The following is a 15,465-nucleotide window of genomic DNA, read 5'->3' on the forward strand; positions in this document are numbered from 1 at the left end:
GAATAAAGTTACTAATCTTAAAATAGGAGACTGAAGCCAGCTTCTTGATCTTTAAATAGCTGGGAAAAAAATTATTTAAATATGGAATATAAGTTGCGATACTTCAAGTAAGTGAAGGATTTAACTACCAATTTTATAATTTTGATCCTTGATTACATATAAACTTTTAAAAACTTCAATTCCTTTTAAAGTTAATTATAAAAAAAATTACCCTTAGAATGGAAAACAAATTTTCATCATGGAAAACACTGCAATTCAATAACATTAAATTGTTAACACAAAAGATTCAATTTGCAATGTTAAAACATCTGGCCATAAATACAGACATTCTAAATTAAATATCTTGCAATTTCAGAACTATTTATATTTGGTGTGAATTCAGATGCAGCAGCAGAGAAAAAGACCTTTAACCTTTTAAATAAATTTTGTTTTAATACCGAAATGTTTAGGTTTTTCTCCTCCCAGCCCTTTAGAATTTATTATTGGACAAGTAGAGTTTCATGTACATTTCTTTAATACTAGTAATACTTAACATTACTTTCTATCTCAGTTTGTACAACTACTCAACAAGTTGCTACAGTTCAGTCTTGCAGCCAATCAGACTTTTGTTTACATTGTATGGCTCCTGCCTGGCTGGAAGTTTTAACTCCTGTTTAGTAGAGAGCTTGACAAATGTTTAAATCAGTACAATCACTCCCCAATGTTAGAAATTTCATTGAATAACAAGTAGATGCCCTTTAAGGAAGGAATTCAGCCATCTGGCCTTGAAATGTCTCATTCTGCTGTTGTGAACACTAAAAAAAGCAACCTTGCAAACCATTCAGTCGCTTCAAATTATCCTGTATCTGTATAAGGGGGTCCAACATCACCTCTTATAATAACTGGGTTCTGGCTATATGTTATACATGCTAGTGACATTTGAGACTTAAGAGTTAGCAGTCTTGTGGTTCAGAATCCTGCTTTTTAAAACTAAGTTAAAAATCAGGCAAGTTCTCTTAAAAAATCTCATCGACGCAAAAGGTGCACTATTTCTCTTTCCACCGATATTGCCTGGTTTGCCAAAATGCTTCCAAACTTTTCCGTTTGACTCAGGATTCTAGAAATCTGAAATATTTTTCTTGGGTTTAAATTTTACAAATGTTCAAGAGATTAATTTGACTTTGAGCACTCTGAAAAGTAAGTTTTTACAGCTGGATTTGGGCTCTCTGTGGTGTGCAAAACACATGTCACCGCATCAATCACAATTTCACACAACTTTAGAGTTAGCTCAGGCACTAACCTTTGCATTGAAATCAAATTGCAATTAAAATCAGAGTTCAACTTTACACTAATACTAAGCTTATAAAATCATTAGACCTTAAAGTACTACCAAGTTAAACTTGAACAAAAACAGAACAAAGAACAGATTTGATCAGACAAAGTAACTCTTTAGTTGTCGACCATTACAGAGGAATAAGGTGTACTACAGGGCAGCAAGATTTACAGGAAGTTATTATTAATGGTGGTATTTTTATGCTTCAAAGCAATCATTTAGATAGGATTGATCCATGGGGTCTAATGTGCCCATCTCATCATATGGGGTACTACCTAGTTGGGAGGCAGAAAACAACAATATAGAGCTCCTCCTTTGATTGGAATTCCACAATGATCTGAGCTAAGCCCTGAGCACAGCTATATTTGGATGAAGGAAGTGAGCACTGCATTGGGAAATGAGCATCAGAGATGAATGGGCAGAATTCTGGCACACGGAGTTCAAATCAAACCAGAATTTGAGTTTCCTTGTGAACATAAAAGCAAAATACTATGAATGTGTAAAATCTGAACAAAAAACTCTATAGAAACTCAGCAGGTCCAGCAGCATCCAAGGAGAAAGAAACAGAGTTAACATCTTGAGTCCAATATGATCCGTCTTGGTAGATTTTGGATGACAAAAACGACTCATTATCTTAACAGAAACTGAAGGAGCAAGCCCAGTTTCGCGGACATGTGTGACTCGCTCTTGATCTGCTGAAAACGCCAAAAAAAGCCTTCAAAGAGATATAAAAAAAGAGCAAAAGCAAAAGTAAAAAGGAAAATAAAGGAAACAATGAAAGCAGACAAGTACTGGGCCAGGAGCTCACAGTGCCATTTGCCTGTCACTAACTTGGACTAGGATAGATTAGGATGGACTAGGATCTTCCACCACTTGTCCCATCCAGATCAATGCAATGGCAGGTAATACTCTGGTCACCAAACATTTTATGTTTAATATTGCTTGAAGGACTTAAGTTTTGAAGAATTATGGAAAATTGGTATATTTAAGAGTTCTGTAGACAATATCCGGAGTGTTTTCTTTTAAAAAAAGATCATTGGATGTTCATTGCAGACATTGGTGATTTGTTTTAACAACATTTTCTGACAATCCCATGACTTGCTTTGCTGTAGGCGGTGCCTTAAACAGTGATTCGTTTGGAAAAGGTCTTGTTTTATCTGATTCAGTTGGAGGGAAGTCTGCTAAAAACTAACTGGTTTGGAAGAGGGCTTGCTTGGAAGAAGCCAAGTTGGGAAATGCCTACCAAGAACATACTGACTAGCTTAAAGCTCTCATTTCTGGATGTAAGTTTGCTCGCTGAGCTGGAAGGTTCGTTTTCAAATGTTTCGTCACCGTACTAGATAACATCATCAGTGAGCCTCCGGCGAAACTTTCTATTTATGTGTTTAGGTTTCCTTTGATTGCTGATGTCATTTCCTGTTCTTTTTCTCAGGTGTGGTAAATGGGATCTAAATCAATGTGTTTGTTGACAGAGTTACGGTTGGCATGCCATGCTTCTACGAATTCTCGTGTGTGTCTCTGTTTGGCTTGTCCTAGGATGGATGTGTTGATCCAGTCAAAGTGGTGTCCTTCCTCATCTGTGTGCAAGGGTACTAGTGATACTAGTGATAGTGGGTCATGTCTTTTTTGTGGCAAGTTGATGTTCATATATCCTGGTGGCTAGTTTTCTGCCTGTTTGTCCAATGTAGTGTTTGTTACAGTTCTTGTAAGGTATTTTGTAAATGATGTTCGTTTTGCTTGTTGTCTGCACAATATACAGAAAGTGGGTCATAACACCAGGGCTTCACTGGAGGCTCACTGAAGATGTTACTTAGTATGGTGACAAAACGTCTGAAAACAAACCTTCCAGCTCAGCGAGCAAACTTAGAACCTGAACTACAAATCTTGTCAAAACTCACTAGCTTTCATTTCTGGGAAAAAAAACTTTTATTGAGTTTACGGTGAAGCCTATTTGTTCTTTTGAAAGTGATTGAAGACATATCAAGATTGTATTTCCTGGGCGAACTGTGTTTGCAAGACTTCATAAGTAATCATTAATTTAGATAAATTTGAGGTGCTGCATTTTGGGAAAGCAAATCTTAGCAGGACTTATACTTAATGATAAGGTCCTAAGGAGTGTTGCTGAACAAAGACCTTGGAGTGCAGGTTTATAGCTCCTTGAAAGTGGAGTCGCAGGTAGAAAGGATAGTGAAGGCGGCGTTTGGTATGCTTTCCTTTATTGGTCAGAGTATTGAGTACAGGAGTTGGGAGGTCATGTTGCAGCTGTACAGGACATTGGTTAGACCACTGTAGGAATATGGCATGCAATTCTGGTCTCCTTCCTATCGGAAAGATGTTGTGAAACTTGAAAGGGTTCAGAAAAGATTTACATGGATGTTGCCAGGGTTGGAGGATTTGAGCTAGAGGAGGAGGCTGAATAGGCTGGGGCTGTTTTCCCTGGAGCGTCAGATGCTGAGAGGTGACCTTGTAGAGGTTTATAAAATCACGAGGGGCATGGAAAGGATAAATAAACAAAGTCTTTTCCCCGGTGTGCGGGAGTCCAGAACTAGACAGCATAGGTTTAGGGTGACAGGAGAAAGATATAAAAGTGACCTAAGGGACAACGTTTTCACACAGAGGGCGGTACGTGTATGGAATGGGCTGCCAGAGGAAGTGGTGGAGGCTGTTACAATTGCAACATTTAAAAGGCATCTGGATGGGTATATGAATAGGAAGGTTTTGGAGGGATATGGGCCAGGTGCTGGGAGATGGGACTAGGTTGGGTTGGGATATCTGATCTGCATGGATGAGTTGGACCGAAGGATCTATTTCCGTGCTGTACATCTCTATGACTTTATGACTGTGAAAGATATTTGGCCATACGTGCCAGAATATCATAGCAACAGACTTTAGACGATCCTACATTTCATCCTTTTGCCTTAAAGAATAACCCATTGGCCAAAGTGTACCCCCAACCCCCTCCAGAAAAGTAATCTTTGCACTGAAATGTTTTTTTCTTACTTCCTGAAGAGAATGGCTGTATGAATGTGTATGTCTTTCTGATTGGGGATATTTATAGAGATAAGTATTTAGAATTTTAATTACCTGAATGGGTATCTTATTCAATAAAGATGAAATAATTGGGTAATTTTTTTGATAACAAATAATTATAATTGTTTTTACAGAGGAAACTATTATCCAAATATCAATTATCCGAATTTCAGACTATCTGAAGGAGATCTCGAGGTCCCAATAGAAACATCACATCAAAGAGCTGGTTCAACTCTGATTGTGTCTTTTGTTTACAGGTACAATGACTAAAAATAAACTCGGCTCCCTGAAATGCTGCTGAGACCAGTGCAGGACAGTCCAAGCACCGTCTCTTTCCTGCCCTCTCTTTCCCCACACTTTCCCTGGAATCTTACACAGGGGTGTACCCTGAATCCTCCTTCCCCAGAAAATTTGTCCAACATTGTCCTGTACAGGGCAGGGTGGGGATGCACAAGGTTGGGGGTCGGGTGGGGGTGGACAGGGCTAGGGGCAGATGGGGTGGGAGTGGATGTAATTGGGGTCTGGCATAGGGGCGGGGTCTCGCACGCAGCGTGCTGCTGCCTAGTCTCCTGAACAGGGCGTAGACTTCACAGAAAACTCCGAGCCCCAGAGGAAATGAATTAACCAAATAATCAGTTATCGGAACGAAATAGTGCCTGCCAATCTCGTTGGATAATCGAGGTTCCTCTGTACTAAGAAATCTAGATGATAAGATTTTTTGGTTAAAGGTATTTCGTTGTCTGCTTGAGAACTGGAAAAAGTAGCTTAGGTTTCTGCTGTGCCCAATGAAGAGACAGGTGCACTCCTCCATCATAGCAATATGTTGATTAACACCAAAGACCTCACACCACCTCCTCTAGCAGTTTTCACATCCTATTTAAAATTCTTGTTCTCTATCAAGGAACATAAATATGTTGCATCAAAATATCTTTACTCTGGCCCTGGCATCCCACTGGTAAGAAGGGATTGTGTGCCTCAATGATAGAGCCCCCACTTTGAGTCAGAGGGCCCAGATTCAACTCCTACCTGCCCCAGAGGTGTGCCATAACAAATCTCAACAGATTGGCTAAGGATACCTACCCCATTGATAATAGTCAGACAGTAACCATGATTGAGACCTTCTGATCGGCAGCCTCTGCCACCTCCCCTCATTTCCCTGGCGAATACTGGATGAGCAAAAGTTTTATTCATCGAAATATCAAAATGGATTAGGGTTAGTATGATCAATTCCCACCATAAATGTCCTGGGCCACTAACATAATCTCTCTCCCTGGCAACTTTCTTGGAGGTAGAATCAAACTCTTCGGTTCCTTTGTTTTATTCCTGACCCTAATGAGCTTCAAAGGCTCAAATTCAGAATCTCAGAACTGTTAATGCAGAAGGAGGTCATTGTATCTGTAGCAACTCTCCAAATGATTGTCTCAATTAGAGTCATTCTCCTGCCATTTCCTCCTAAGCCTACACGGTGTTCTTTTCAAATAATCATGGAATTGCATTTTGAAAGCCTCAGATGAACCTGCCTCCACTGCACTTTCATGCAGTGTATTCCAGACCCTAACCACTCATTTCATGACAAAGCTTTTCCTCATATTACTGTTCGTTCTTATACTAAATACTTTAAATCATTCTCAGAAATAGTCTACATTCTGTAAATTACCTCCTTAACCACCTTCTTTTTGCCACCTTTTTTCTCCCTTAAACATAACTAAAATCTTACCTTTATGGGCACATTTACAGTCAATTGCTCCACACACTCATGATTTGGCACTAAGTTTTATTTGATAATACTCATGTGAAGAACCATGGTATACTTTACGGTCAAAGATGCAATAGAAATGAAAGCTTTTGTTGTTTGAAGGTTGAAGGATTATCTAATCAAGATTTTTAAGATGACAAAGGATTTGATAACATAGGTACAGAGATGTTAATTTCTGCAGTGGGAGAAATGAAGAGGACATAAAATTAGACCTTGATGATTGACTTGCATTCATATAAAGCATTTCATGACTTCAAGACATCCCAAATTACTTTGGGAGTGAAATCAGGAAGCTCTTCTTTCACACAAAAGGATAATAGAAATTTGGATTTCAATCCTCCAGAAGGCTATATGTGCTGAGCTTATTGGTAACATTTTTTATTAGGTAAAGCTAACGGTAGATCTAAAGAAAAGACCAAGCCGGAGGTATAGACCGGTCATGATCTAATTATCCTGAGACCCTACTCATGTTTGTATGTTTCCGATCTCTATGCGTAGCACACAATACTTCAATAAGGTTAAGGAAACATATACAAGTTATTTCCTTGCGATTTTGTATATTGAGTCACATGCAGCCTTCTAAATAAAATCTGCTCTTTTTTAAGCTCTGCAATAAGTTTCTACTAAAGCACATCAAACATTGAAAGACTGAAAAATCTGAACTGGAACCTCTCTCCAAAATTATCCCCGATTTTTAGGGGCTGATGTGCTACAAACTGGACCTTAATAGTGGCTCTCTATAAACCTTTTCTTCTTTAAAATACAACCAAATGCAATTGAACAGGGAACTACAAAGCCATAAAAGGATGTATCTAACCAGAAATCCACAAAGCAGGTATAAACATATCTTCGATCTGTTAAATTGCGATGAATAGGAATGGATTACATTGTGTTATATCAAGCTTGTATTTACTGTTGAAATCAGACACAAATTGCCCAAGATACTATCAGAATGTCTTATAAGCATTAAAACTTTCAAAGCATTGCTTCATCTGACATGCTTGAAAAAGTAAAAGGAAAATGCTGATAAGGTCACAGAAGGCTTTGGATCGTAACTTAATCTTACCCTAAAACATTATCCCATCGTTTAACCAAACTATACATGGATCTTACTGTTAAACTGGTCAGTTTCCTGTGGACTTTCTACCTGGTTGAGGGCTGGAACATTTAGTTAAAAAATATCAAAGACAGGTGCACGAGGCAAATAATTTGGCAGGCAAGGATAAAAGAAAGAGAAGCCGGTGGTGGTGTTGGGACTGGGGAGAAAAGTGACAGACTAAAGAAAATGGAGCTAGCTGGTAAGGTAACAGAGGCCAGGGACAATGCAGAAAGGTAAGAGACACCCAGGAGGGGGTACAGAACAAAATGCTGCAATGGGGTGATGGAGGAAAGAGAAGCCAGAGCTGGTAAATGACAAATAGCAATAAGAAGCTGGGAATTGGGTGAAAGTGGTTGGAAATGGCAGCACAAGCCACAGTGCATGGCAAAGAAGACAGGTACAGTGGAGGAGGAAACTTTTCATGTAAAGCAAGATATCAACATTCACCAGAAAATGTACTACTACAGCACCACCTATTGACCATTGTCTATTACTGCAGTTGTCAAAATGTTTTTTCTATATTTCATTGTTAGGCACGTATTGTTATGGAGGCATAAAGTAACACAACATTATCATCATCTCTGGTGCAATGTATAATTCTCTTTTAAATAAATAAGGTAGACGGCATACTGATAAATTACATATGGCTTTTACCATATTTGAAGTGAACAGAGGAGTGATTGCCAGAGCAAATTACTGCAGATACTGGAATCTGTACTGAAAACAACCAATGCTGGAGATCACAGCAGGTCAGACAGCATTCATGGAGAGCAAGCTAACATTGAGTCTAGGTGACTCTTCATCAGAGCTGAAGTCATTCTCTGACTGCTGTGATTGCCAGTATTGGTCATTTTTAGATGAGAGATCGCAATGTGCTTCATCTGTGGCAGACTTTCTCATCTGCATCAGAAAATCAAACCTGACTGCGGGATATGAGCATAGTAACCACAAAAGGCATAGCACTCTCCTTGGGACTGCACAGTTGGAAGTAAAACCTTTTGGATGAGATGAAAAACTGGAGATCCTCTCTGCCATATCAGGTGGAGATATAAGTTCCCACAGCAATATTGTAAGATAAAAGCAGGGTGCTTTCCTTGTGTCCTGGTCAACATTAATCCTCACTCAGCATGATGAAATAAACAAATTACCTTTTCATTATCACTGCTGACTGGGGAGCTTGCTGTATGCAAATAGTTGCTGTATTACAAATAGAACGCAAATGTGTGCACTTCAGATCTAGTTCACTGGTCATAAAGCCTACACTGAGGACTTCAAAAGACCTGACATAATACAAATCAGTTTTGGGAGCAATCAGGTTAACCACTAGGCAATGATTTCATAAACAGGTCATGACACAAGACAAGAACAAAAAGTGCCAAAATCAAATAGCAGGGCCTTTCGTAAACCAAGACAAATAACAGGTTAACTTTTCACGTCAGTTCTTTGCAGGAGACAAAGGAGCTATGTTCTCAGACTAAGCAAAACAAATGATGGCAGTGACATCAAGCATATTTCAAAAGCACTGATATGCAAGCAATTACAATTACAAAAAGATTACTGATGGGATAAGAACATGTAAACAGCCTGTTATTGCTAGCAATTTTATTTTTGTCAGACTTCCTTTTTATATATTTTATCTCTTTATATTTAATAAAAATACTGGTTAACATTATTGTCAACGTCAAGCCTGTATCTTAAGAATGCAGTGAATTGTTTATTTTTACAGTTTTTTTTAATGATTGCAAAAGTTTTTTGAAATATGAACATAGGAAGAGGAGTAGGCCATTCAGCCTCTCTAGCCTGTTCTGCCACTAAGTGAGATCAGGCCACAGATCAATCATAACTCCATATAGTTTTGCCCAGATTCCTTAATGTTTTTGCTTACCAAAATATATTGCAGATAGATAATTAACAATAGACCTAGCATCAACTGCTGTTTGTGGAGGAGAGTACAAAACTCTACAGCTTGTGTGAGCAGAATTGCTTCTTAAAATCGTTCCCAAATTACCTGGCCCTAATCTTTAGACTATGCCCCGAGAATTGCAGAATCGCCAAACTGTGGATGTAATTTATCTTTGTTAACCATATCTTGAAGATTTCAACCAGATCAGTCCATAAGCCTCTAAAATTGTAGACAAAGCAGGCCTAATTTGTATAATCTGTCCTCATAACTTAATTCCCAAAGTCTAGATATTATTCTTATAAACTTACATGGAACTCCCTCCAAGGCCAAAATATTCTTCCTAAGGTTTGGTACGCAGATCTGCTTGTAAGCAGTATCTAAACAGCACTTAAAAAAAAATTGCAGTATAATTTCTGTGTTCTTATACTCCAGTACTCTAGTGATAAAGGCCAGCATCCATTAGTTTCCTTGCGTACTTTCTGCATCTGTTTGTGGTACTTCAACATCTATACATCTATAACATCTCTTCAGAACATGCACCGAATTTAACCTTAGACCATCTAGAAAGTGGTCAAGGGTGTGGTGCTGGAAAAGCACAGCAGGCCAGGCAGCATCTGAGGAGAATCGATATTTTGGGCATAGGTTCTTCATCAGGAATGAGGCTTGTCAGCAGAGGGGGTGGAGAGATAAATAGGAGGTGGGGGGGGGGGGGGGGGGAAAGAAGGTAGCTCAGAGTGCAATATGTAGATGAAGGTAGATGGCAATAGGTCAGAGAGGAGGCTGGACAGGACAAGTGGGAAGGAAGATCGACAGGTAGGACAGGTCATGAGGGTGGTGCTGAGTTAGAAGGTTGGATCTGGGATACGTTGGCGAGAGGGGAAATGAGGAAACTGGTGAAATCCACATTAACCCTGTGTGGTTGGAGGGTCCCAAGGCAGAAGATGAGGTGTTCCTCCTCCAGATGTGGGGTGGTTGGGGATTGGTGATGGAGGAGGCCCAGCACCTGCAACTGGTTGCTGGAGTGGGAGGGGGAGTTAAAGTATTCGACTGTGGGGCGGTGGGTTGTTTTGTGACACACACACACATTGGATATTAGTATTGGATTGCTTCAAACACTTACTAGAATGTCCAAAAACACAACTTTGACTTAGTGGCTATTTTGCAGAGTAATCGGTTTTCCAAAAAAAAACGATAACACATTTTAGGCCCATTAAAAATTCATCGGATCCAGCAAATTTTCAAAGATTTACCGAACTAACTTTTTACCTAATTATATGACGGAATAGTTACACCCACTTCTTTGCTTTCGAATTCCTGATTTAATCTTCTATTAATGCAGAGTAATTTTCTTGGTTTTACTGCAGCTAAATGCTACATTACCATTGCTGCTCATTTGTAACTCCCTTCTTTCATGTTCAGCGTACTTGTTTCGCTTACATGTTCTCTTGGTTCTTGGTTCTAACATATATTACTTCACATAATAGAGCTCCTCCGTCATGAAAGGGGAGTTAATGCCACAATCAGATTACCTACAATTCTACTGAATGGGGGTGGAGCAAACTCAAGGGGCCAAATGGCCTATATCCAACCCGACCATATTTATTACGTTTGCACTTATCTACGGTAAGTTTAATCTGCAACTATTGACCAAGTTATTTTGAATCTACCTGCACTGTTCGTTATCGTATGTTTTACATGAAAGGGGAAAAACACTGTAGATAGTGGAAATCTGAAATTAAAACAGTAACTTTAGACGGCATCTGTGGAAAGCAAAACAAAGTTAAGATTTTGGATTCATGACGTTGCCTCTTCATCAGGTCATCAAATATTGACTCAGTGTTACAATCTCCGCAGATACTGCCAGACTGAGTTTTTACCAGCAATATGGCAATTTAGAAGATTTTTCTTATGATTGACACACTCAAAGAAAATGTATTTTTTAAAAAAAAATACTAATTATGATCCTGAAAGTAATTAACCCTAACCTCTTTTCAAACTGAAATGATTCAATCTATGCTTATTGTCTATTTTCTGTATTTAATCTAATTTCCTATCCAGTACCAAACTTTGATACCTATTTCTCAATTCTTTTCTATAACCCTTAATCTGCATGCTAATCTGAAACATTTTGCAGAATTTAAGAGGACGTCAACTAATTGTTTCCCCTCTGTATCAGTGACATAATCAAAATATCTCCACCAAGTTGGTTAAACATGTTGATTCTTTCTTGAACCTTATATCATCTTTTAACAATTTGCGTTCTTCCAGATGTTAAGCAATTATTTCTAAAGACTTTGCTGAAGACTGTTAAAAATGCTGTTTTCTGATGTCTCATTCAAGCCTTATAAAAATGGAGCAAAGTTTGGAATTTCTCTGGAATTTCTTCTTAGCTCAGCAAACTAACATAACGGCAATTCTTTCAGTTGCCTGATGCAGGTATTTAGAACTCAATCTTAACTTGTAAAAATCAGCTTGCTTGCATCCAACAAGATAAAATGGCAAAAATGTGAACCCATCCAATTTCACTTTTAACAAAAGCAGGTGACAGACAGGTGATCAAGCTTTTAAATATTAAAAGCTTATAATGGTGATTTGTAATGTGACTGCATTAATTTTAGCAAGTATTCAATTTTTACCAAATATGCTAGCTTTCTTAGGTTTGTAAAAAAAATTAGCAAGTGGAAGAATGGTTGAACGAATGGGGGAAATGCTTTTAAGCACTGCTCACAGGCCTGGGAATATTATGGGTGTTTCCTCTGAGATCATGAAGCTACTCAGTAACTCCCCCACCAACTCATCCATCTCTCTATTGCCTGTTCTTCTTATCCCACCAAGGTTATTTGATGTTTTTGTTTATGGCTCTCTCTTGCAGGTTATCTGTCCAACAATAACCCAAATAATTTAAAGGAGTAATGCAGGGCAGGGTGCTGACAGTATTCAAGTTGAATTGTTTTCATGTAAATATAAGTATAGGCTGCATAGAAGTTAATAGACTAATTGTAAAGCAAATCTAACAGCTCCTTTCGCAAAATTCTTTCACCATAAAATGTAAATAGTCAAACTTAGTGACTAATGAAAATAATTGCTATTTTTCACCCTGAATTACAAGAATACAGTCTGAGCAGTAATTTCTCACATACTAAGCTTTGCCATTTCCATCACTTTCGGGAGAATGGACATAGTTGATCCTGAATTCAATGTCAGGTACAAGTTGCATGGCCCTCCGATAGTATTTGATGGCTGAAATCAAAAGAGATATTGTCAGCATCTAGATCATATGCACAGCATCCCGTTATTAAATTTTCATCTTTGCAACAAACATCTAAAAGAATCAGAAGCAATCAGTGATTGATAAATTTTACCATATATTGAAAGACAATAATTATTGTTGGGATATACTAAAGAATATGAACAATAATTTAAAAATAAAATAACCTGGTTGTCCGAGCAGCTGCAATTTGAACACATATAATTAAGAGAATATTACAAATGATAGAGAAGATGTTAACACTCTAACATATTTCAGCCATCCACACTATCCAATATACCCAAGCTATTAACTTATTAATCACTCAGATTAGCAACCCTTAGCAATCAACTTTTCTCTCCCATAATTCAGCTTCTTCTTGATCGCTAGCTTAAAACAAATAGAAAACATTTCTACATCTATTTATGATATAGAAAGATCAATTTATTGATGACCAGGAAAGTTATTAAAGTTGAAATTGTTTTGTACAGTTGTTTTTTGTTGTACTGTGGTGATCGTTGATCACTTGTATTGTAGCTGGTCTGTAAAAATTGGGTGAAGTGACTTTCATTGTTTCAAGGTTCTATTCTCTGAAATGTTTTACTTTATCAAAAGCAGAACCATTTTGAATAGCAATAATGAATTTTCTTAAAATGTAAATGTTCTGAAAACTGGTTTTCAAAATCTTTAGCTGAAACTGTGTTCTTTGGGATACTGCCAATGTTGGTATTATTCATATAGTAATAACAAAACGATAGGAAGTCAGAACTGGAAGGTAACATTTTATCAACTACCTTGGTTTTCTTTTGAGGAAGTGACATCCCATGTATACAATAAAAACTCAATGACACACTATACCTTGACTTCCAAAATGCATTTGACCAGGTTCTATGTAAAAGACAACTGTTTAAACTCAAAGATGTGGAAGTTCAGATTAACTCCCGAAGATGAAGAAGAAATTAGCTGCAGGGCAGAAAACAATACAAATACTTACTGGGAGAGTTACGATAAAGGAAGTTGGAGGGAGCTGTGAGTCTTGAGACTTGGCATTATTGTTTACAACTGTTCCTAATTGCTTGTGAGCTAGATTCAAAAATTTAAAGAAACATTTCCAACTTTTCAGATGACACCAACGTGGAGAGACAGCTTGAAAGTGCCTGACAGGTTTGAGCAGAATAACTAAGTGGGCAGGAGAGTGGCAAACAAAGTTTAATGTAGCTAACTAAGGATAACCACTGATATGCATATTCCAGGGATACTGTTAAAATACTTGAAGATGAAACTGAAAGAATTAGTCAACTTTACTTAAAAAAAGGCCAAAAAAAGCAGAGCAGCAAACAACAAAGCTATCTGTATGTTAAATAACATAACCGAAACACCAGATTTAAAGTTAGAAGCAGGAGTTTCATCAAACTTCACCCTAAATACTTTGAATTCAGTTCTGATCAGTAAAACATCAGGGAATTTCCTCACATATCAGAAATGGTGCAGTGTTATCAGAGTTCATTAATCGAGACAGATGGCCTAACATTTGGGATATAGATAAACTGGTCAGGGAGAATCTGGTCTAAAAAAGACCATTGATGTGATCACTTAATTATTTCACTCTCGGTGGATGATGCCTCACCTTTTGAGTATTTCTAGCATTTTCTGTTTTAAGAAAATAATAGGCCATGACTAACTAAAGTAGTCAGAATTTGAGAGGAGGTCATTAATATGGCAGATAAAGGAGCTGTTAACATTCCAGAAAACATAGACTCATTGGACTGAAAAGTCTCTCCTGCACTATATGGTATCTCTACACAGTCTAAATAAACGTTTGTTACTACCAGCACTCATTTGTAAGTGAATTGCTTTCACAAAGTCCTGACTTGAAACAGTGGCTGTGTTTCTGAAAATTGCAACGTTAAGTGAAATAATTTTAAGTGAATAAGAAGTTCCATTAAAAACAGTATTTAGGTTTCTTTGGACATTTCTTGTCCAGAGAAAGCAATTTACATGTTGAAATACTGTACCATAGCTGCAGAACTGTACATTCTTAGCTAAAATACTTGCAAAATAAAATAAATGATTAAATATAAAAGACACCATATAGTACTTTAGGACCCTTCTCAGCAAAAAACAATAAAGGTGAAATGTGCACATTCCTAAATGCCAAAATTCATAAATAAATAAGTTAAAAACTTGGAAGAAACATAATCAAAATGGAAATACTGTAAGTTGTTAAAATTACACTCATCTGAAGTTTTATTTGACCAAGCTCCATCTAGTGCCAAACACTGGTCACTACAGGTTACTAAGTTCAGAATCACCGCACCAATTACTGGACTCATGGTGAGGAATCACTGAAACGACTACATAGCAATATTGACAAATTTCATCTCATCATCAGACTTAACATGGACTACTCTTCAGAATCAATCTCATTCTTGGATACACGCATCTCCATCAAGGATGGACACGTTAGTACCTCACTCTACCACAAGCCCATGGATAACCTCCCGATGCTCCACTACTCTAGCTTCCACCCTAAACATTAATGAAGGTAACTCCTACAGATAAGCCCTGCTCATACACAGGATCTGCTCAGATAAGGAGGAATGCGACAGATACCTGAAGATTTTGAAGGATGCCCTCATAAGAACGAGATATGGTGCTCAATTCATCGACTGCCAATTCCCACATGCCACAGCAGAAAAACTGCAAAGACCTCCTCAGAAGACAGATACAGGACATGTCCAATCGAGTACCCTTCATTGTCCAGTACTTGCCCAAAATGGAGAAATTACAACATGTCTTTCACAGCCTTCAACATGTCATCAATGACTACGAGCACCTCCCCAAGATCATCTCTATGCCTCCACTTCTCGTCTTCAAACAACCGCCAAACCTTAAACAGACCATTGCTCACAGCAAACTACCCAATCTTCAAGACAACATAGACCACAACACCACACAGCCCTGCCACGGCAACAGCTGCAAGATAAGTCAGATCATCAACATGGATACTATCATCACACGTAGGAAGACCATCCACGAGTACATGGCAGATACTTATGTGACTCGGTTAATGTTGTCCACCTCATATGCTGCAGGCAAAGATGCCCTGAGGCATGGT

The 15,465-nt window shown here is 38.1% G+C and overlaps 1 protein-coding gene across 7 annotated transcripts in view; it reads right to left on the reverse strand.

Annotated features, from left to right (window-relative positions):
• The window catches only part of fbxo9 (F-box protein 9), a 94,140-nt gene that overhangs the window by 46,578 nt on the left and 32,097 nt on the right, over positions 1-15,465 (reverse strand). For all 7 annotated transcript variants that reach the window (XM_072560405.1, XM_072560386.1, XM_072560415.1 and 4 more), the window contains one exon: positions 12,241-12,340. In XM_072560405.1, coding sequence (XP_072416506.1) covers positions 12,241-12,340 — 100 coding nt within the window. The remainder of the gene's footprint in view (positions 1-12,240; positions 12,341-15,465) is intronic.

This window comes from Chiloscyllium punctatum, chromosome 3 (assembly GCF_047496795.1).
Source record: "Chiloscyllium punctatum isolate Juve2018m chromosome 3, sChiPun1.3, whole genome shotgun sequence".
Classification (NCBI taxonomy): domain Eukaryota; kingdom Metazoa; phylum Chordata; class Chondrichthyes; order Orectolobiformes; family Hemiscylliidae; genus Chiloscyllium; species Chiloscyllium punctatum.